At 44.3% G+C, this 21,375-nt stretch overlaps 1 protein-coding gene across 2 annotated transcripts in view; it reads right to left on the bottom strand.

Annotated features, from left to right (window-relative positions):
• srrm4 (serine/arginine repetitive matrix 4) overlaps window positions 1-16,839 on the bottom strand; it is a 64,759-nt gene extending 47,920 nt beyond the window's left edge. The window contains exon 1 of one of the 2 annotated variants that reach the window (XM_023958229.1): window positions 16,090-16,839. In XM_023958229.1, coding sequence (XP_023813997.1) covers window positions 16,090-16,292 — 203 coding nt within the window. In that variant the 5' untranslated portion in view covers window positions 16,293-16,839. The remainder of the gene's footprint in view (window positions 1-16,089) is intronic. The other variant, XM_023958228.1, reaches the window with a different exon arrangement.
• Between the last annotated feature and the right edge of the window lie 4,536 nt (window positions 16,840-21,375).

Genomic DNA, 21,375 nt, shown 5'->3' with positions numbered 1-21,375 from the left:
CACCATGTTGTTGCTGCTGTTTCATCGTCTTTTAAGCAGTGAGCAGCCACAACATCTTTTTTTATCATTGTCCTCCATAATCAGTGAAAAATATCTGATAGGCTTCATCTGGCAACTATATACCACTACTAGCTCACAGTAAATAACAATGTCCTTAAGCCTGCCGTGATATGTCCTGTCAAAATGTTGGATTTACACGACGATATTTCGGTTTTCTGTTGTTTGTTGTGGCAGAACAGCCGTTTGTACTTCACATCTCTCTGGATTTGGAAACAACCATCAAACCTGCCAGCTCCATTTGTCTTAATCGGTTCTCAGAAGGATGTGCCGGCTACTGCAGTGTCAGTGGGAATAAGACTCACGCTGGGAACAAGCGCACCACGAAGATGAGTTTTCTGAACAGGCCTCCACACTCTGTGCACTCGTGCATCGAGCTCCACTGTCACTCTTTAACCCTGACACTGAACCTCAAGTGGAGGCATTCTCCACCGCTCTCAACCCCCATGTCACTTTGACTTTTGCTTTTCCACTGAGGTTCATAAAGAAACGGCCTCCGCTGAAATGCGACTTGATACATCACAGAAAGAACAGCTATGTGGGGTGAAAATAAGACCCGGAATTTTTCCTGTGGTAATGTGGTAAATAGTAATTTTTTAAACAAGGAGCAAAGCACTAAATAACTGAGGTTCTTCCACCAGTTTTATAAAAACTAAAACATTTTTCAAACTTTTTAGCCGTTGCACATGCAACTTTTTTATGGGAGCTTTTCTGTTGGTTTTATCTCCATAGCAACCATTTTATTTTTTGGTCCCCAGAGGGTGACAAACAGGTCTAACTAAATTTTAGAAGAATCGGCAAAAGAAGATTTTTGGATTCCCTTGGCAACAGAGGTATTTATTAACCATGCCCACATTCCTAAAATGTTCATATCATTTGGTGTGTTATGTCATTTTGCGTAAGCCAAGGATTCATGGGTACATTTTTTACAGTATTCTGGTTAACAAAAAAAAAAAAAAAAAACCGCTAACGCCGTTCAGTTTTGCAAACTTCAATTCCAAAAAGCTTCTCCATGATACTTGAGGACTTAGAAGGAGATGTCTCAAATTTTCCAGGAGGAGTTTACATTTGTGGAAAGTACTAATGGTGATTTTTTTTTAATGCAACATGGGGGGCCCTGCCTGAGGTCAAAGGTCAAAAAAACTTCGATTCAGCTATTGACAAGTCTGTGAAATTTTGTAAAGATCTCTCAGACTAAAGTTTTCTTTTCTCATATTTTGGGAAAATGTGAAAATTGTCAAATTTCACACTTTGCCACAAAAGGTCTGTGGCCATCCCATAATAATTTTGAAATTTCCTTTGGATTTCGCGTACTCGTAGATTTTGAAAAATGTTTTTAGCCTTGTGAGATAATTTGATGCCATTCATTTTTTGAATGTTTCTCATACTGTGATGTCGTCTTTTTTTTTTTTTTTGGGTGGGGTGGGGTGGGGGGTCATTCACTATGACTGTGATTTACCGATGTACATGCAAATTTCTGTGAGTTTTTGAGTATGTGGCGGGGGAAATCGTTGTTCAAAGGTGCAGTAAGAGAGCAAAGCTGTGAAAACAGTCTGGTCCTTGTAAGTCAGAACAACAAAGTGGGGGGGAACTCTGGTTCTGAGCTGAAATTACACAAGAAGTAAGTGGAATACTAAGAAACAAAATCCGTAAACACAAATAGACATTGTGTGAAAGCAACACCGTTTTAAAGTCCGAGAACTTTAAAGCTTTGTCAATCAAACACTGACATCAAGAATTGAAACATAGCAATAGTTCCTAACAAAAATTAGTTGGGAGAAAAAAAGCATATGTGACATTTCCTGTCAGAAGTGACAGCAAAGGTGAAAAACAGGTAGGAAGTAATAAGGATAATTAATTACCAACTTCACGTGTGCCATCAACACCAGCGGCTTTGCAGGCGCAGCCGTGCGTCGGCTATGCAAATGGCAGCAATTTGACATGAATGGCAGCCCGTGTTCCCGAAATGAGGACGGGCAAAAATGAAAAATGAAGGAGGAGGCTGAGAACCAGGAGCCACTCCGCCCTAAAATGATTTAATTTAGGCGATGAAGGGTAGACTTTGATAAGTTTTCATTTCAATAATGAATGCTCGAACCCCTTCAGGGATCCAGTTTTAAAGCAAAAAAGAGAAGCAAAGAGGCGGACAGTTTCTGCATGAGAAGACGAACGCCGCTGTGCATTGTCTCGCCGTTTTGCGGGGAACTGTAAACAAGTCTGCAAATATATATTTTTTTAACTTGAATTCACTACCGGGGGGGGAAAGTAATCTTTAATATTATTATTATGTAGGATTTCTCTCTGATTTTCCAATATTCCAGCTCCAGGGCATGCATGCATATTTAATGAGGCCTTTGCTTGAGCTGGGTTTTACTGTGAGAAAGATTTCAGCCTTCCATCATTATGAATGATCGTGCCACCTAATGGCACATTCCAGCTGGATGTGGCAATAACTATTTGTCTAACCCCTGAAGCACTTCTGATCTTATTACCACTGAGGGTTTTTTCTGCTGCCTTGTATCCAAAACCTCCCAGCTGCAATAATAAGAGATTTAAAATGTCATCAGTTAATAGTTTTTTGAATGACTAAAGTGACGACCTTAAACATGTTGGGTCTAGATTTATGATCTGAAGTTACAGCGGGGTAGAAAGCAACGTTTCTACGAAGAAAAAACAACCACATTTGTTGATGGTAGGGAAAAAAATAAATTGTTAAACTCAATAGGTTTTTAACTAAAGTTAGATTGGATGCTGCAGACCAATGCAGACATTTAAAGTTTTAGCCACGACTGTCCTTACGGGTGGATATGGGCGTGGATATGGATGGTTCAGTGAACCGGTAGAGTAAAAAATGGAAATAAATGGAGCTCTTATTCAACATAAGTAAGGGAGAAGTAGGTGAGATGCAGGCGTGTTGTGCAGATCTTTCTGTACAAGGAGCCTATCGGTGCTGTTCTTGTGATGTCTGCACTCCTTACGTCAGGGGTGTCTGAACTTTTTACAAAAAATGCCAGATTTGATGACAATGTTTGAGAGCCAAACATTTGTTCTGTATTCTTTGAACTATTTAAATGACATTAAACACATATTCAATTAACCTTTTACTGCAATGGCATACTTTTCGTTTCTTCACATTGAAAACATTGCATCTAAATATGTTTTCTACATTTATTATTGTCAATTTGTCGATTTTCGCATTGTTCAATCCCAGTTAGCTTGTGATAGCATGTCTCATCTGGTAGTCCCTTTTGATATTGAGCTCATTGAAAATAGCCACAGTCTCGTGGTCCATTAAGCAGACATATTTGCTTCAGAAAAAAGATGCCAATTTCCACTGGTCCTGGACGTGGTGGCCCTCAATGTCATCTTTTCTCTTTTATTTTCAGTTGACAGTATGGAAATGAGCAGGAAAGGTTACACGACAGTGTTGCTGCAGGTTCACAACGGCTTAGAACGGAATTCAGCCAACCACAATCAAGAAATCACAAACAGTTCTTAGAAAATGTTGGGGGACACCAATTTTTCAACTTTTAGAAGGAGCCTACAGGCCGGACCTTTGATATGCCAGCCTTACGGGCAGCTAGACATCTTAAGGGCGTTCTACAGAGTCTCACATATCGTGTGAGATGTGACATATGTGAGTCTCACATATATGCAGCTTTTGTGCTCAGTCAGGCGTTCGCACCTTACTAATGACTAGAGTGCTAAAGTGTGGTGTAAGATCACCATCATCACCCATACCGCCTAACTGTGTGGAACTTCCATTACACTAACAAAATACTTCATGACACACATAACACAAGTACGAAAATAATACGTTCCACCTTCATGATGTCCCTTGAGGTGGCCATATGAACACCCCTGCGCTCCTCTTAAGATGAGGCAGGTCATTTTCTATGATCTGATGATGAAGATTCACAGAACCCGTACGGATGCATGTGATCAAACCTTCTCTTTTCACCATCAAACCAGCCTCTGCAATTTAGGGGTTAATTATTGGTCCTGATGCACATCATGCATATTTGTATCACTAATATATTAAATGTATTTATTAAGATAGTAAATCTGAAAAATATCAACCTTTAACCCTTGTGCTATCCTATGGGGTCAAGATGACCAGTGACGTGTTATTCCTGCCATGACAAAGGTGGAAAAAGGTGGAAAGATTTCATATAATCCAGTGAAGATCACAAATTATTAAAGAAAAAAGGTTCAGCGCACTATCTAGTGGGGTCTAGATGACCCAACCCCCAATGTTAAAGTGCCTAGGATAGCGCAAGGGTTAATGAGTACAAATTGACAATTTTTCTAAATATGTCTATTTTGAAGAATCTGACTCTTGATTTTCCAGGATTTTTCTCCACGTTCTCTGTCATTTTATTTCATTACACTGAGCAGAAGTGTCATTAAAACAATGTATTAGTTTGTAAAGTCTTAATTCCTGAATTTGAAGCTGACTCAGCTTTTCCAAAAAAGAAGGAAAACGTCCACAGCTTATGACCGACATGAGAATTCCTGCAGAAATGTCTCCCTCTGTTTTTTTTTCTTTCTTTCTTTGTGGAACATCTCTGCTTTGTTGGGATTCAATGGGTCATAATGAGAGACGTCCTTCCCTCAGCCGGCTTGTGAATCTGAGCGAGGAGAGGGTCATCTCTGCCCGTCCCCAAGATTTACTGCTGACCATTTTCCTGAGAGGCTCTTCAGGACAGACGCTTTCACCTTCCTTCTCATTGTCTAGCACAAGTTTAAGCACAGTTGTATTTTATCTGCCTACATGCAGCATGACTCACTTTCCCTCGCTGATAAAAAGGGATTTATATTATAGAAAATGATGTTCTGTAAAATGTAATAACCTTGGAAGCTGTGTCATTTTCACTGCATATCCTGTGAGTTTTGTCCCTCAGCTGTGGCTGTCCCTCATCTTTTCTCCTTGTTTTCATTTATTTTATTGAAAGAAAAAAAAAAGAGTCTGTGTTTGTATGTCTCAGAAGAAGGTCAACGATACATTTTTCATCATGGACATTTTCCTCAAGGTAAAGAGCTAAACATATAAAAGAGTTGAACTCGTATTTCACGTTCATGTTCTTTTGCTTATTTGTCTAACAAAACTAGAAAAAACTCAACATCATTGTTTAGTCCTGAGCAATCGTGCCATCACACTACCGCCGCCATGTTTGAGTGTTATAAAATGTCAGTTTCAGCCTAGAGGAGTCATTTTGGTTGATCTCTGAGGATCAATCCCATCAGGATTCAACGCAGAGTGGAAGCTACATTCACCTGAAGGCAGTTTGGGGTTATTTTCATTTGTCTGATAATCTGAATCATTCAAGAAAAACAAATGTGCATCAAAACTACAGCAGCGGAACCTTTTCTCAGCTTTGTGTTTCAAGGTTTTACAATTATCACCGGAATATTCAGGTTCAGCCTGTTAAAATTGTTACTTTACAAAAGAATAATGCTTTAAATCTATTTTTCAACAAACACAAAGACCAAAATCTCTCTTTTTTATTGTGAAATTTTCTTTGCTTTTCCAAATGCAGACATATTGAGAAATGGAGCTGATTGCTTTTGTCATGTTTGGTTCCATTAGTATCTCAGTTCGTTCAAAATTGTGTGTGATCATTTTTAATGTTTCAGATTTTGTTGATTTTTCTAATGTACGTTCATCCATTGAAAGTGTAAAATTTTTGCTAAACAGTTATACAGTTAAAACATCTGTGTTCCTGTTTGCTTTAATAAATATTTATATATATGAAACCTGACTGGATTCAAAACAGTTCAAGTTAGTCTAATTTAATCCACCTTTAAATCCATTTATTTATTTATTACCAAAATATGTTAATGGAAAATAAAATCCTTGGTTATCAAAGTCATTCATTTTTTTTCTTTTAAAAGCTGATCCTTATTTTTTTTGTCTCCTTACAAAACTTTTGATAAAAAACGTTTAAAAAAGGTTGAGTGTCTAATTCATAAGCATATTTTTTAAGCTCCCACCAGCGTGACTCGAAGAAAAAGTGCTGAGTCATAATAACATCCCAGACGACTCATCATAGAATTAACGCCATTAACTGACAAACTGAGAGAATAATAATCGTCTCATGCTTCAGGGTAACATGACAGTGATGAAGGCTAGAACTTCCTGATCATTTGATTTAAGACACAATGAGGATCAATTATGAGGAAAACGATTCTTCCACAGATGCAGGAGGTGAAACCTGTTCTAGGAGAAAGCCTGAGGAACCACACTTGTGATCCCTGAGGAGAAATTTAACAGCAGCTTTGAGCCGGTTTTGAAGTAGGGAGTTAACACTCGGCTCTGCGCTTTGATCTTCCAAAACGCTGCTCTCCAGCTCCAGAGGAATTATCTTCTTGAAACCGCCCACTCGCTCGTAATTCCTGTCAATATACCGCATCCATGATGTCTGCTTCATGTGAGCATCAGAGAGGAAAATGAAGCCGTTTCTGCACAGATTTGATTCTGTTCCATAAATGCTGAAAAAAGGCCAAAGGAACAAAAAGCTTTTCTATGAAAACGTTTGTGACCAATTCTTGACTCTTTTTGCATTTTTCCCTGTTTTTTTTAATTTATTTTCAGCCAAGGATACGAAAGTTTTGATCTGCTGCTTGAAGGATTTAAGGAACGGATGAGAAAAAAAAAAATCACATCAAAATAACAGTCAAAACGTGGAGGTGGGAGTGTAATAGTGTGGGGGTACATTGCAAGTTATGGGGCTGAACAGCTCCAGATAATTAACTAAAACAAGATGATCTCAGATTCAAGACCACTTTGGTTCCACAGCAGAACAATGATCTAAAAACACCAACATATCCACTGTTGGGCGGTTAAAAAAGAAATAAGAAGTAAGGATTTGAAAACTTGGACACTTTCACACTAAGGTGGACTTGATTCAGTAATTTGCTTTTGATTTAGTAGTTCTCTTGCCTTTTGCTTGGCAGCTCCTGATTTAGGGCGGTATCACACATCATTGTTGAAGATTTACCCAGAGTTGGGTTGTGGGAGCAGCAGTCTAAGCAGAGATGCCCAGAACTCCCTCTCCACAGAGACTTCCTTCAGCTGTGCTGGTGGAGACTTACTTCTTCTCTAACACATCCTGGATTTTCCCGAGGTCTTCCATGCCCTCCTAAGGGAAGCCTCCGGTGGAATCAGGAGGTTCAAGCAACCTTGACCTTGATGGAAGAGCATTGGCTCTACCCAGAGCTCCTTAAACTGTCTCTAAGCAAGCCATCCTGCACAGGAAACTCATTTTAGTCGCTTGTATCCGGGATCTTTCAGTCATCACCCAAAGCCCATGACTAAGTGAAGGTTGGAACATAAGTTGAACACCAACTAGTTCATGTTTGTAAAGATTGTCTTGTGCTGATTCTGTACCTTTGGACGGCAATCATGAAAAAAAATTTCAGACTTTAAGAAAGTTGTGTGAAGATTAAAAATATTCATGTTAAAATGCACCCATGATCGGGTAATCTAATCTGTTTGTGTTTTGGACCGCACTGTAAAGAGACACACCTGGATTCACTTGCAAACAAATGGAAAGCACCATGGAGCTCTGGTGTGGAACCAAAGGGGCAGAGAGGGAAAGTCCTTCTATGATTTTGTGATGTTAAACTGTGACTCATGTTGGAAGAGGCTTTCATGTGTCTTAACACAAACAGTTCTGCAACAAAGAAAACAGAAAACCTTTAGTTTAGTTAGCGATCACAGACAACGGCAGCAAAAAACTGCAATTCAGTTCTTGTGTTTACAAAGTAATTACTCTTTTAAGGATCATTATAAAGGTTTATGTCCAATTTCTTACAATTACATGAATACGTTTTTTTTTAAGAGGAAAAACTATCAGAAATCGGGGTCTATGCGTTTTAGAGATCTGTAGGAGAGAAAAAAATCTAGTTTTGTGCCTGAAGTTGACAGATAAAGTGCTTCAGCTTTTAAGACAATCAAAGACAATATATCTGCTTTTTCTTGGAGCAGATAACAGCGTTTTAGTGCTGCAGTGACTCATTCTCTTCAAAACTCCCAGATTTAACCAAGCTTTCATGTTGCTGCTATTTATATTACATCCACTTTGTCATATCATCTCCATGATGCCTGTCAGGCTTGCACACTGAGACAATAAACAACACAAAGTAGCCGCTCTGACACACACGCTCTAATTTCTATTCTTTTTAAGCAAATTTCTCTTTGCTGCATGCTGATGCCTGCAGGGAACTCGTGCTCTCACAGGCTGCATGCAGAAATGATGCAAATGTGAGCGTGCCCACAAGGATTCAGAGCATCCCGTGATTCATACAGACTTTGCATCAACTCAAAGTCAAAACTAGAGCAATTTGACCATCAAAAAGGCTGTTAACCCCCTCACTCTACAGCTTCATCAAACATCTGTCGCAGGTCGGCCCGACTCCGCATCGTCGCTGCCTGGATCAATACGAGTGTCAGTGAACTCATTTCTCACGGCGCTTTCAGATGGGAATGAATTTTGGGTAGTGTCAGTGTTGATTGGAGTAGCCAGAAACATCACTTTTTAAAGCAATCGTTGAGTTCATCAATCTCCCATTCAACCCCCGCCCCCTCCAGTCATAACTCACAGTCATCTGCACTGTGAGCCCCTGAAAGTCTTCTTCTCCGGCCGCTCTGTCACTTTCAGGGACGCTCAACAGTGAAGTGAATCCTTCATTTAATCACAGTCATACTTAGAACTGCAGCAAAGCAGACTTCACATTTTTAACTCCAATCAGAAACTGGCAGCAAGAACATCCTGGAGCTTCTGCAGAGGATATTTTTTTATGTCAACAAGCTACAAGTTTTGATTAGGCGATTAGTCACAGCTTTTTCCCCAGTGTTCATCTCGCTGTTGGTTCCTTAAACTGAAGACAAGATGTTTATATGTTTGTCTAAACAGATTTAGTCTCAATGCTACAGCAGAAAACCAGATTTTAGATTATACCATGGTTCAAGTTAATGCCCAATTCTGATTGGCTGGAGGAAGTCCATTAAAAAAGAAGTGAAAAGGGAAACCTAAAAAATAAGTTCTAGTCACATAGCCTAAATGTTCCATATTATTGCGCTAACACCAGTTGGTAATAGAAACAGAACCTTGGAACAGAGGTGGGCATACGTTATATCACAGTTTATCACAACAGCAAGACAGTAGAAAAGATTTCTGTCCTTCCACTGTCTCTATGATGGACATGCCATGATCTCCATCAACTTTTAGCTTTGGCAGCAATGTTTCTGAAATTTTAAATAGTTTGTGGTCTGTCTTGTTTACCTTATTGCTTCATACAGAGTAAATATATAATGAGAAATAATTGTATTATTAATTAATGGAAGAACTTGTTTGTTGATCTACATTCAGTGATCAGTTTATGGTGGATATATCTTGCAATCAAAGCGGCCTAGACAAATTTGTGAACTTTGTTTCTTTGAAACAAACTTTAGCTTCATTATCTGGAAAAAACCAAGAGGTGAACTTTCCCTCTGAAGTGATGGTTTGTGCCACCTAACATGTCGTTTAGCATATCTACTACTTTCCTCCGCTGGTTAGTCCTCATACAGGAATTGCAGCAGAGCGATCTGCAGGCTCGGTAGCCCGTATCATGAAAACACGCCACACGGCAGATTAGATAGTTTGTCTCTTGTGAAAAACAACCTAAGAGTTAAAAATAACTACATTAAAGTACTAATAATTTATTTGCTATTTATTTATTTTATTAGCGACCATGGAATGAGCGGAATGATGCCCTTCATGGAGGACGGTTGCTTCCGCGAAGTCCATCCTTATCCCTTACTTGAACCCAAGTCACCATTTTATCATAAACATTTAGTCACATTGATTTACAGGTTTTCAAAAATGTGTCTTTTTATCGTGTGTTGTTTTGCAGTAATAGTCATCTCCTCATGACAGTTGCGTAATAATGTCCCCATGTGCAAGTTCCGCATGTTTGGACAGGATTTGTGCAGTTCTAGTAAACAAAATCCATGGCATTTATACAAAATTCAATGCAAATTCATGTTGAGCTTTTGCAAAAACAACACCAGTTTTCTACCTTCAGAAAAACTGTTCAGGTTCTCGTAATAGCACAAACGTGTGCAAGGGTTGTTTGTGCTCACACAGATCTGATCAACCAATCAGAACCCTCTTCCTGTCAGGGGCCAATTAGACTCAAAAATGTCACACTGATTAATTCTAATGATCTTTCCTGTCAATATTTTTGGGGATTTTTTCTGTTGTCAGTCTTCTTCTCGTTTTACAAGAGCTGCAAAAAAAAAAAACTAAGAAAAAGGCATTTTAATCAGTTTTACATTGATTCAGATTTTCAAAAGCAACCAAGCATCAAGGCAGCAAGGGAAGCCGGATTCAGACGGATTTAGGAATCAAAAAAGATTTTCTGTTGGTGAAAAGTCCATCTACTCCTCGGGGAGCTTAAATCATCTCCTCCTCTCCTGCCGGCAGACTTCCACTCTGAAGATACTGAAAAGGAAGAGGAGTTTAAGACTGCTGTTTCAGTGATGAAGAGCCGGTTGTTTGGTAGAGAGGTGCTCTGACTTCTGCTAAATGTCTGCTCAATATCCTGAATTTCTCCCAACTCTCAGAGCTGTGACTGCCTACATTTGTGAGCTGCTGCGTCATCACACGATAGGTCAAGGGTCGGGAACCTTTTTGGCCAAGAGAGCCATAAATGCCACATATTTTGAAATGTAATTTCGAAAGAGCCATACAATAATGTAGTGTCCCTTCCCCACACTGAGGCACGGAGACTTAACCTCTTTTAAAGTTCTTTATTCCGATTACTGCAGACCGCAACAAACGCCCTTCAATTAATTCAGCAACTCCTGAATCTCTCTCGCCGAGACGAGAGCGCTTCTCCCAACTTTATATTCCCCTGCTCCCGCTGCAGCCCTCCCATTTCCCTTATTCGGCCCACAGCTGAACCCCATTGGTCCAAACTACCTAACAACAGGCTGAGCGACAGAACTGAGGGCCAATCAGATCTCTGCTTGACGCGTTCAATGAACTCCAGAACTTTTAACGCGGCCCAACAGCCACCCAACTCAGTCCGCGACAATTTGTTTAAAACTAAATATACAAATGAATGTGTGCATTTGATTTAATTTCAACATTTTTAAAGTACAATAAGTCTGTGGATTCTTTTTAATAACATTGTTATTCTGTTGCTAATAAATGATGAGTATTTCTCGTGGTAGTTTTGCTGATGGTCTAGTCTGGTTGATACGTGGTGAGTTTCTGCTTCGTGCAGGCGTTGAGACTTTAAACGTGATCGTAGGTCTGAATGTTCTGTAGATGTGACAAAGACTGCTCACATGCAGACGGGGAGCCAAACACACACTCACACGCTGCAGTGAGTGACGGGAAGCGGGTTTTACGTTTTTACAATCCCTGCGCGATTCACCCCACCCTCTGCTTTCTTCCTCACATATCCCGTCCCCGCATCTGCGCGCTCTTTCTCAGAGACGGGAGCGCATAGTTTTAGGCACGTCAATTCACAAGTTTCCAGCTGGTACAAACTCTGTGAAATAATAGATAATAGTAACTGATAGCGCTGGCGCAGATTTCTCTCTCTAAGCACTGCTACTACTGCGCGCCTCTGGCATCGCATCGCGCCCAGGAAGGACTGGTCTAATGAAAAAAAAAACTATAATTAAAGATTTGTCTGCGAGCCACATGTGACCATCAAAAGAGCCATATATGGCTCGCGAGCCATAGGTTCCCGACCCCTGCGATAGGTGATTACAAAAGCCAAATTTATTTACCCCCAAAGCCTCCAAAAGGTTGATCAGGAGGTCTGTACCAGTCACATCCTAAACCCTTCAACTGTTTCTGCTCCTTTTAAGTTCAACCATTTCCTCCATCAGTTTCCTCCACAGCTGTATGTCCAAACGTCACAAAAAACAAGCAAAAACTGGTAAAAATGTTTTCTCTAAAAAAAGCAAAGACTATTAAAAACCACATCATCCTTAAACCAGAGATAAGCTGCATCACTGCTATCGATGATGTATGTATTTTAGTTATTTTTAATGTAGATTTTGTAAATTACCACTGTTTGTTGTACAGACTGAAGCTTGTTTGCTGTTCCTGCAGCAGGCACATTTCCCAGATTGGGATCTTAATATTTTCTGTAATCTTTATTGGAGACACTTTGGGTTCTTAACCCATCATTTGATCAGATTAACCTTAAAGATACAATGATATGACATAAGTAGCCTATTTACCAAATACATCAGTATCTTTTGAATTAGCATACATTGTGGGAAAGATGGAATTTAAATGTGAAACATTGTTTATAATCAGCCTCACTTCAGAGCTTTCCGTATGTTTGTTGCTTTCTGCACCATTTTAAAATGAACAGTTTTATAAAAATAAAAGGCATCAAGTGTGAAAAAAAAAAACGATTAAACATACCACAAGAAGGTAAAGACTGAAAGAAAGTACTCTCCACATAAATAAAACACAAAACAACCTAAATCCCAGATTTTAACTCGGAGAATGGCAAACAAACAGAAAAATCAGGAAAAAAAATGTTCTAAACGGAAGGAAACTCCACCACAAAGGGGATTAAATAACAAACTTCTGAAGAGGCATTTCATATAAAAACACCATTTGTGTTAAACTTAATCCACATGCTGGCTAAAAGTAGAGATTTTCCTAATCTGTCTCTGTAAGAACGACCCCTCTGTTGAAATATGATGAAGCTAACAGTCAAAGAAGGAAACGCCATCATTTTTTAAAGCCTGAATCTAAATGCAGACAAATCTTTGGAGTTGAAACATCAAACATGATGTTTTACTGCACGAATCCTCTGGAATCAAAGCTTTTCATGTCATTTAACCAAAAAATTACAATAATCCAATACAATTTTGGGCTGATCTGTCACAGATTTCTACAAATTTTAGATGGTTTCTTTGAACATATCTGAATATTTTGTGATACTTCACCGGTATTTAGAGACAGTGAATTTAAACGACTGGATCGTAGCTACGGAACTATCAAACTGTGCGTTAAAATTAACTTGCAGTTACTTTTGGCAAACGTCTCCTCAGGAAGCCTGTGCACCTATACTTCACTGAAGCCAACTTGAGAACACATCTAAGGCCTTAGTCTCAACTGCCCTTATGTGTGGATATGGGCAAAAAAAAAAGGTCAAACCAGTACGGGGCACACAGGTGGTCTGCACCAAGTGTCAAGGTCATAGACCGCTTAGTTTACCTTTAGAGCACAAATGTCTATGCATATTTTTTATGATGCGAGCAACAAACTGCAGCAAACAATACAACATGCAGGTAGGAGTGAAGTAGGGCCTGGCATGTCGTTCATTCTTACAGACTCCTTAAATCCAACAAGCTGCGCAAGGAGCCCCTTGGTGCTGTTCACGTGATAAATGAGTGCTCAGTGAATGCAGCCTGATTGCTAGAGCTTAGGAAATTTGACAATCAGTCTGCAGTTTGTGTGGACATCCTACAGGCGTCCATCGAGCACTTACGTATCACGTGCTGCGCACCCTGTGCGTGCAGCATTTGCACTAGAGTGTGTAGTAGAGTCACCGTACAACAGTATCACCCGTTCGTCATAAGTGTACCTCACAATACTTTTACCACATGGTATGTTCCATTTTCATGCCTTGAGTTAGCCTTAAGGGAATTTCAAGACACATCTGTGCTCCCCTTAAGATGCAACCCTCTCTACGACCATCCACGGGCCCGGACAACCCAAAAACCTGCAGCGCCTGTACAAGTCAGCTCCCCATCTGCAGACCTGTGTGATGATTTGAAGTTTCAAGTATTCTGCTACGGTGGTTGGATTTTAGATTTTCTCTGAAGATCGAACTGCGTGATTTGAAGCTGCTTTCTGCTTCAGTCCGTTCAAAGGTGTTCCTCTCTCCTTTCCCTTCTGCCCCTCCGTCCAGTCCACCCCCCCCCCACCCCACCCCCCGCCTTCCTCATTAAAACAGCATCTGCTGGAGTAAGAGGCCTGAAACCCCCAACCAAGCGCACACACGCGCTTTCAGACACGTCCCCCCTCCTTCCCTCCGCACATTCTCATGCTTGCCATCTGCCAGAGTTGGACGAGACCCCACTCACACTGCAGCCCCACATATCCCGGCTCAGTCAAAGCCATCGCAGTTACAGCAAAATATGTCCAGTACAGACGCACGCCAATGCACTCAAGGGCGTGACGCAACCTGAAGTCAAGCAGTGGATTTGTAATATTTCAGGGGAGGGGGGGCAGCTTGCAGGGTCACGTTAAGTTTGAGAGCAGCTTCAACCAGCTGCAGGGGCCACCAAATGCCCCCTCTGCTGTGTGTGACTCGCCTGAAGATGGAGATCAGACTGATCCTTCCTGTGGCCATCAGACCCCCCCTCTGCTTTGAGTCCACCTCTTGATTAAGCGTATTTATAAATAAAAAAGGTAATGAAAAATTTAGCAAAAATGGCTTAAAGGACGTTTCTAAAAGACCAATCAGTTATTACCACACTTGATTGAAGATATTACTGCCGAGGGGGGCAAATGAGGTTGGTTGGAGGGGGGGGGGGGGGGGGGTTCCCTTGGGATGCAGTTTGAGGAGCTTCTTTCCTTTAATAAAATTATTGATCTAAAAACAGCATTTTTTGTCCAGTCGGGTTATTTTTGTTGATCTTTACATTTCTCTGGAAAAACTTGGCTCTGCATCTCCCTCTGGTCCCTTCATGTCTACTTCTTCTACATCCCTCCACCCCCCCCACCCCCCCCATGTTGGCTGCATTTGTTCCTCAGTGAATAAAAAGATTCTCTTAGAGAGGCAGAGGAGCCTGAGGCCGTGCATGCTGATTGTCTAAGCGTTCCCCAGTCGCTCTGCTCTCGGGCAAAATCAACAGTGCCGCAGCGAGGAGGTGAGGGGAGGCGCAGAGCCTCCCTCCCGCCTCCCCCTTGTGTTTGTTTTGCGTGTTTTGCCCATTATCTACAATCTGTATCAGCCAGCAGCCCCTCCTGTGAGAAGCCCTGGACTCCTTCAGGAGCACTGCAGGCATCTTAGTAACATTATGTCTCCTCTCTGGGGATGTTCGCCCTCGCGCGTCATCATCGTCACTGTCACCGGCCTGTCGGGGGCCAAGAACCACTTGAGGAGGAGTAAAGTTGAAGAGACAGCTGGGCTGCGCTCCAGAGTCTCTGCTGCTTTCAAGCAGGCTGCTCAGTTTAAGCCACCTTACATTTCAGAAATCGCAGGTTGATTCCCTTCCTTCACATCTCCTTTTGCTCTCAAATTAGACTTCTTCAGCTGTGCAGAAGCACCTCAAAGAGCCTCCAGAACCAGATGGAGATTTCTGTCTACACAACACCAGGAACAATTAAAGGCACATTATTTGCTGGACTGTATCTTTCCATCACAGATTAAATGGGCCATTCTAATCCTCGCTTAACAAAGCTAATTTCACATAACGGAGAGCTGATAGTGGCCGTCAAACCCATTCAAAGGTCACGCAAGCAAGCTTGACCATTTAGCGGATATTTATGCCTAATTGGTGATTGTAACTTTTAAATAAGGTGAACCAGAGCTTGAGGAAGTGGACAAAGCTGCAGGTGACGGCTCAACCTGCAGCTCCCGCTAAAATCGGGAGAACGAAGGAGCTGGAAAAGGGCAGCAAGCATTCATTCTTGCCTGCTGAAGGCTGCTGAGCTCCAGCTAACCTTTGGTTACAGGGATGGACGTGTCAGAACAAACGTGCTGCTCCTTTCACAGAGACTCTGAAACAAAGCCAAGTGACGAAGGGAAGACAAGACCAGTGCAGCATTGGAGGCATGAAGACGCTGCCACATGACCTTTAAAGCGGACATTCAAGCAACCTGCTTTTAGGCTGCGTCACACACACATGTCGGCACTAGAGGCTCTCAAAACACCACTTTGATGCACAGTGAGGAAAGATAAATACAAGAACGTCTAGATCACAAGCATCTACATTTAATCCAGACAGTCAGCAGAGGCTCACCAACCACTTGCTAAGTTTGGAGTAAAACTCACTCAGCGGTTCTTCTTCGGGCAGTGATGCTCGCAACTATCACGCTCCCAGGTCTTGGGGTGGCAACGGCTTTGAAGGTCCCCTTCCAAAACTTCTCAAAGAGCTGCTTCTCTCCCAGCTTCTGAAAGCCGCCGGCGATGCTCTGCAAACCCGGGGCCGGAGAGGGGCCGCTCGGGTGGAGCTGGAGGGTGCCCGGCGGCTGCATCTGTCCAGCTTGGCTGCACGGATGCTCTACGCTCTCATGAAGGCAGCTGTGTTGTTGCTCGGGAACTGTCCAAGTACTGAATGAAAGCGTGCAGGGAGCAGCAGCTGTTTCCCCGCAGAGGGTCAGTGTGTCAGCGCCACCGTCTGCTCTTCGCTTGAGTGGGAGGCGCGGGGGGGGAAAGGACAAAAGCTGACCCTCTCCAGCTGGAGGCTTGTATTGTTCTTGAGGATGAGAAGTGGTGGCGGCGGTGGAAGGGGTATTGGGTTTCTCTCTCCGCCTTCCCTCTTCTGTCACATCTGCCGCTCTTTGAGGAGAGTCTGGTTTAGAACTGGAGCGCTCCTTTTTCACTCTGCAGTCAGACTTTCAGCAAATTCCCCCAAGAGGAGCCTACTTGGACATGATGAGGGGTCCTGCTGTCGTGGAGGTGCAGAGCTCTGAGGGGATGAGCGGGCGTGGAGGCGAGCGCTGCAGCGTGTCTGAGGGCAGGTCCGGGTTGCAGAGAGCGCGTGCCACAGCGTGAGCCAGAATGGAGTGGGGAGTTGAGCTGCGAACGGCTCGTTTTCAGCCTTTTGAGTCCGTGACGTCAGATCTGAGGGATGGACGATCAGAGAAGGGACACCCCCTCTCATCCTCCTGCTTTTGTGTGCCTCTCCTCTGATCAGCCTCCCATCCCGACATCTACATCATCACACAATCTTGTTTCTTGCTGTTCTTTAGCTCTTTTTTTTTTTTTTATCATCGCCTATCAATGAGTTTTAGACAGAAATATAAGTTGCTGTAGAGCGTTCTGTTGGGGAATGTATCACCTCTCTTTTCTTTAAACATAGGCTTAAAAAGGTTTTTTAGCACCTGTTACTGTGTGGACTTTAATCAAAGCCCCTTTGCTGGCGTTTTAGGGTCATTTTGTCCCTTTGAGCTGAGATGAACTGCTTCTCAGGGAGTTTTCAGAGAGTTTGTAGCTGTAAATATTAACTCTTGATATCCTTGTCAGACCAAGAATCTACAAAAAGATTTCCCGTTTGAGCTTTTAAGGCAAAAGAAAGTGGAGCCAGGTCACTGATTGTACGTCAGATCTTATTCACTCCAATGTCCATAAAAAAACAAATGTAAAACTTTTGTTGTACCTTGTGGTATTTTTCTCATGATGGAAGACATTTCTAAAGAAAATTAATTCTCAAAATTGGATTTCTGAGTATTTCTTTATTCAAACCATCATGAATCAGGAGCACACAAATCAGGCGAATCAGGAGCAGGCGTGGAAACGGTTCCACACACAACTCAGAGGCCAATTTCTGATGAACCACTGCTGCTCTGGAGAAACTATGTCCTAGAAGCTGACAGTTTTTTCTATGGCAAAAAAACGGCATAATCATAATTAAGACCACTGGGAACACTTTGAAAACAGATCAAAAGATGATCAGAGTGGGACTTTAAATGTATTTTATTTTTACGTTTAAAAATGCGCATCCATGGGGGTGTGACAAACCAAAGGTATGTCTGAATAAACCCCTTTTGTAATTGAGGCCAAACTTTATTAATTTTAATCATGTCTGAAAATCTTTGGTGTTGGACCGGACGGAAAAGGAAAGAGGGGAAGAAGAGAGAGGGACGTTAGAGAGAGGGGGGGTAGGGGGTGATAATAGGAGGGGAAGGGGGATAAGACCATGAAGCAGCATAAAGCAACAAGTTTACTGGTTGTTAATCATTATGGTAAGGTTCAAATGTAGAAAAAAAAAAAGTGTTCACACGCATACTTATGCCTTAAAACCAACTAGTGTGAAATATTTCAGTCATTCAGTCATGCAAACTGTTAGTGCAAAGGTGAGCTAACACCAGTGCTCAGGTGAGTGTTTATGTTCTTCTAAAATGGATGGTGGAACGTGAAAAGAAGGAGGGAGAGTGCCCAGCCATCCCCACCCCAAGACCCCCACCGCAGCAGCAGCGGCAGTCGGAATCCCCCCAACGGCACACGGGAACCGGCAGGGAACAACCACCGCCCGGGCGACCAAGCCCGCCACCCAGGCCAGGGCCAGCAGGGCCGCCGCAAGGCCCCCAGAGCCAGAGGCCAGGGACGCACGGAGGGAAAGAGAGCGCCGCCCCAGCCCAACCAGGAGAGCAGCCCCCCCGCCGCGCCGGGAGAACCCAACGCAGGGCCCCACCGGAGAAGGACGCCCACAGCCCCAAACGAGCACCCCACCACCACCCAGGAGTTCCGGGCATCCCCCCGCCCCAACCCCAGGTACGAGCCAGGACCCCCCAAGGGAGACCCGCTCCGCACTCCAGGCAGCCACCCGCCCGGCCCACGGTTGGTCCAGGGAGGAGCGAGGCAGGGGGCCCGCCGCCCCCGCCCAGGAGGGGGGAACCCCGGGGAAAAAAGAGGGCCCACAAGGGGTGTTGTAAATATGGCCCGACCAGGCTCGGCCACAGTTGGAAATTTGGCGGGGCCCAGCACTCAGGAGCAAGGACCAGAACCCACCCCCCAGGGACCAGACACCCCCGGCTCAGATGTAATGTGAACCCCCCCACCGCGCGGAGAGAGCACCGCCGGACACGGCTGCCGCCGCAAAGGGGCCCGTACCCCCCACCAGGGAAGAGGCAGGGGACAGACGGACCCAGGTCCCACCTTCCTTGCAAAATGTGTGTGCGTGTATGTGTGTTTGAAAGGGTGTGTGTGTGCATGTGTGTGTGTTTATGTTGGGATGTATATATTGAGGGGGGAGGGGTGTGTGTACTAAGGGGGGTGCGGTTAAAATTGGCGGGTAGGGCACTAAGGGGACATCTCCTGATTACTCACAGTGACGTCCCCTCACCCTCCCCACCAAAGGGCCCTAAATGTCTAAGGTGCGGTTAAAATAGGCGGGTAGGGTGCTAGGAGGACATCCGCTGCTTGCTGGCAGTGATGTCCAAGCACCCCCCCTACCAAGGGCCCTACATGTCTAAAGTGCAAATAAAACCGAAAGAGGGGGGCCCACTCCATACGGCAACCACAGGAGGGGGGCCACTGCCTAGTAAACCCCCCCCCCCAAGGCTCATCGCAGGCTAAGCCCCCCACCCCCTCACCCTATTATGAGGTTATATGAGGAAGGGGGTAAGTTGGGGACAGATGATAGACTGTCCCTCGGTGGTCAAACAGCTGTCCCCCGCCCCCCCCCCCCAGCAAGGGGGCCAGGCCCACCCAGCCCCGGGGCCCCACCCCCGGAGGCGCAGACACCCCAGGCCCAGCACCACCACCCCCACACAGAGAAAGAGGAGCCAGAAAGCGCCGCCCCCCCCCGGAGCAAGCCTAGGCCCCCACCCCCAAACGCCGGCCCTAGAAGAGCTCTGGTCAGGCCTCGACGGGACCGAGGCAGCCAACCGGCCGGGGAAACCGCCGATGGCCTCAGCGGAGACCCCGACCCGTCAACCCCCCCTGCCCCGTACCAATAGTGGCCCCCCCCTCCCCCAGAATGCCCCCCCACAGGACAGGGCCGACAAGACCCCCACCCCACCCCCCGACCCCGCAGCCGAAGCGGATGACATCCAGAGCGACCGGGGGCCCCAAGAGGGTTGCCCCGTCCCACCCCAGAGCCAGGGAAGGGCCGATCCCAGCCCCAGGTGTAGATGGGAAGCCCATCCAGCGCCGCTGCCCCCCCCCCCCCGAGCAGCGCCCCCTGCCAACCCCCCCCAGCACAGGCAAAGGGACCACCCCCCCAAGCCAAGCCAGACCACCACCCCACCCCCCCACCACGCACCCCCACACCCAAGCCCAGAGGACCACGCAGCGCCCCAGGCCGCCCCACCCAGGCGCCGGACCCGACCCCCCGACAAACGGAGCCCCCACCACCCCCGGCCAGGCACCGGAGGCCCCGACCCCCACCCCGGCCCACGGCAGAATGGCAAGGAGCAGCGACGACCATGCCCCCCCCACCCCCTAAGTCACGGAGTTAGCTATGGGAGACCAGAGAGACCGAATTCTTTCAAAGTTACTTGAACTTTGGGCTGACATTTTTTCCAAGCTGATATGATCAAGCAGCAGATTTCTGTGTTGACTTATATTTATATTTTTTTTGCTTTTCCAATTTATTAAAATAGTTTTTTTAGCAATGCAAAGAGTTATGAAAATGATAGAGCCTAATCCTCCTTCTACATCGATGGCACTCATGTCACCAAGCACACAAAGTGACGGTGAGGCAGTGATTGAGACCTTAAGCCAGACTGATAGATCGGCACATACCTGCTGCCAGAGAGCCTGGACAGGCGTGCAGAACCACAGTGCATGCATGTAATTGTCGGGTAGATTACTGTCACAGTGCTGACAAATGTCTGAGTTACTGAGACCCATCTTGAACATCCTCTGTCCAGTGTAGTAAATTCTGTGAAGAGTTTTGAAATGGATTAGCTGCAGATTTGGACTTTTTGTCATTTTAAAGGTGTTTAGACAAAGTTCTGACCAAAAACTTTCATCTGTGCTGATGCTCAAATCCGCATCCCATTTTGTTGTCGGAAGTGAAATATTGTTATCTAAATTACATAAAAGTTTGTATATTTTGGAGAGAGTTTTATTCATTGAGAAATTGATCAGAGTGGTAACTACATCTGGTAGCTTTAAATCGTTGTCTCTGTATTTAAACTTTTTAGTAATAATTGATTTAAGTTGCTGATATTCCAAGAAGTTATGTATTCCATGTTTGTCTGGTGTGACAGATTGATCTTTCCACATAACGCCTGTTCCAAGTCTAACCATGAGTTGGTTTCTGGATTATTATTTTTTTGTCACTTTTATTTTCTGCAGCTCGGCCTCGTTTTCTTCCTCACACACGTTCCATCGGCGTGTCAGACAAAAGGCCGAGGACATCAGCATAACAAAAGCTCCAGCTCACAACTGCTCAGCTCAGCTGACACAAACTCCCCCGTGGGGGGGCTTCAGGTTTTCCCCACTGTCAGACACCTCCTCTGCAGTCTGCTTCAAGACAGCATAGCGGTGAAGCTCAACATTTCCCAGTCCCCATCCTCAACCTGCCTCAAATGTCACATATTATTTGTTTTGTGTGTTATGACTCTACTTGGGGGTCTGGGGGGTTCCAAACAGACTAGCAGGGAGAAG

The sequence above is a fragment of the Oryzias latipes genome, chromosome 9, assembly GCF_002234675.1.
Source record: "Oryzias latipes chromosome 9, ASM223467v1".
In the NCBI taxonomy this organism is placed as follows: Eukaryota; Metazoa; Chordata; class Actinopteri; order Beloniformes; family Adrianichthyidae; genus Oryzias; species Oryzias latipes.
This window is presented reverse-complemented; position numbering and strand designations above follow the sequence as displayed.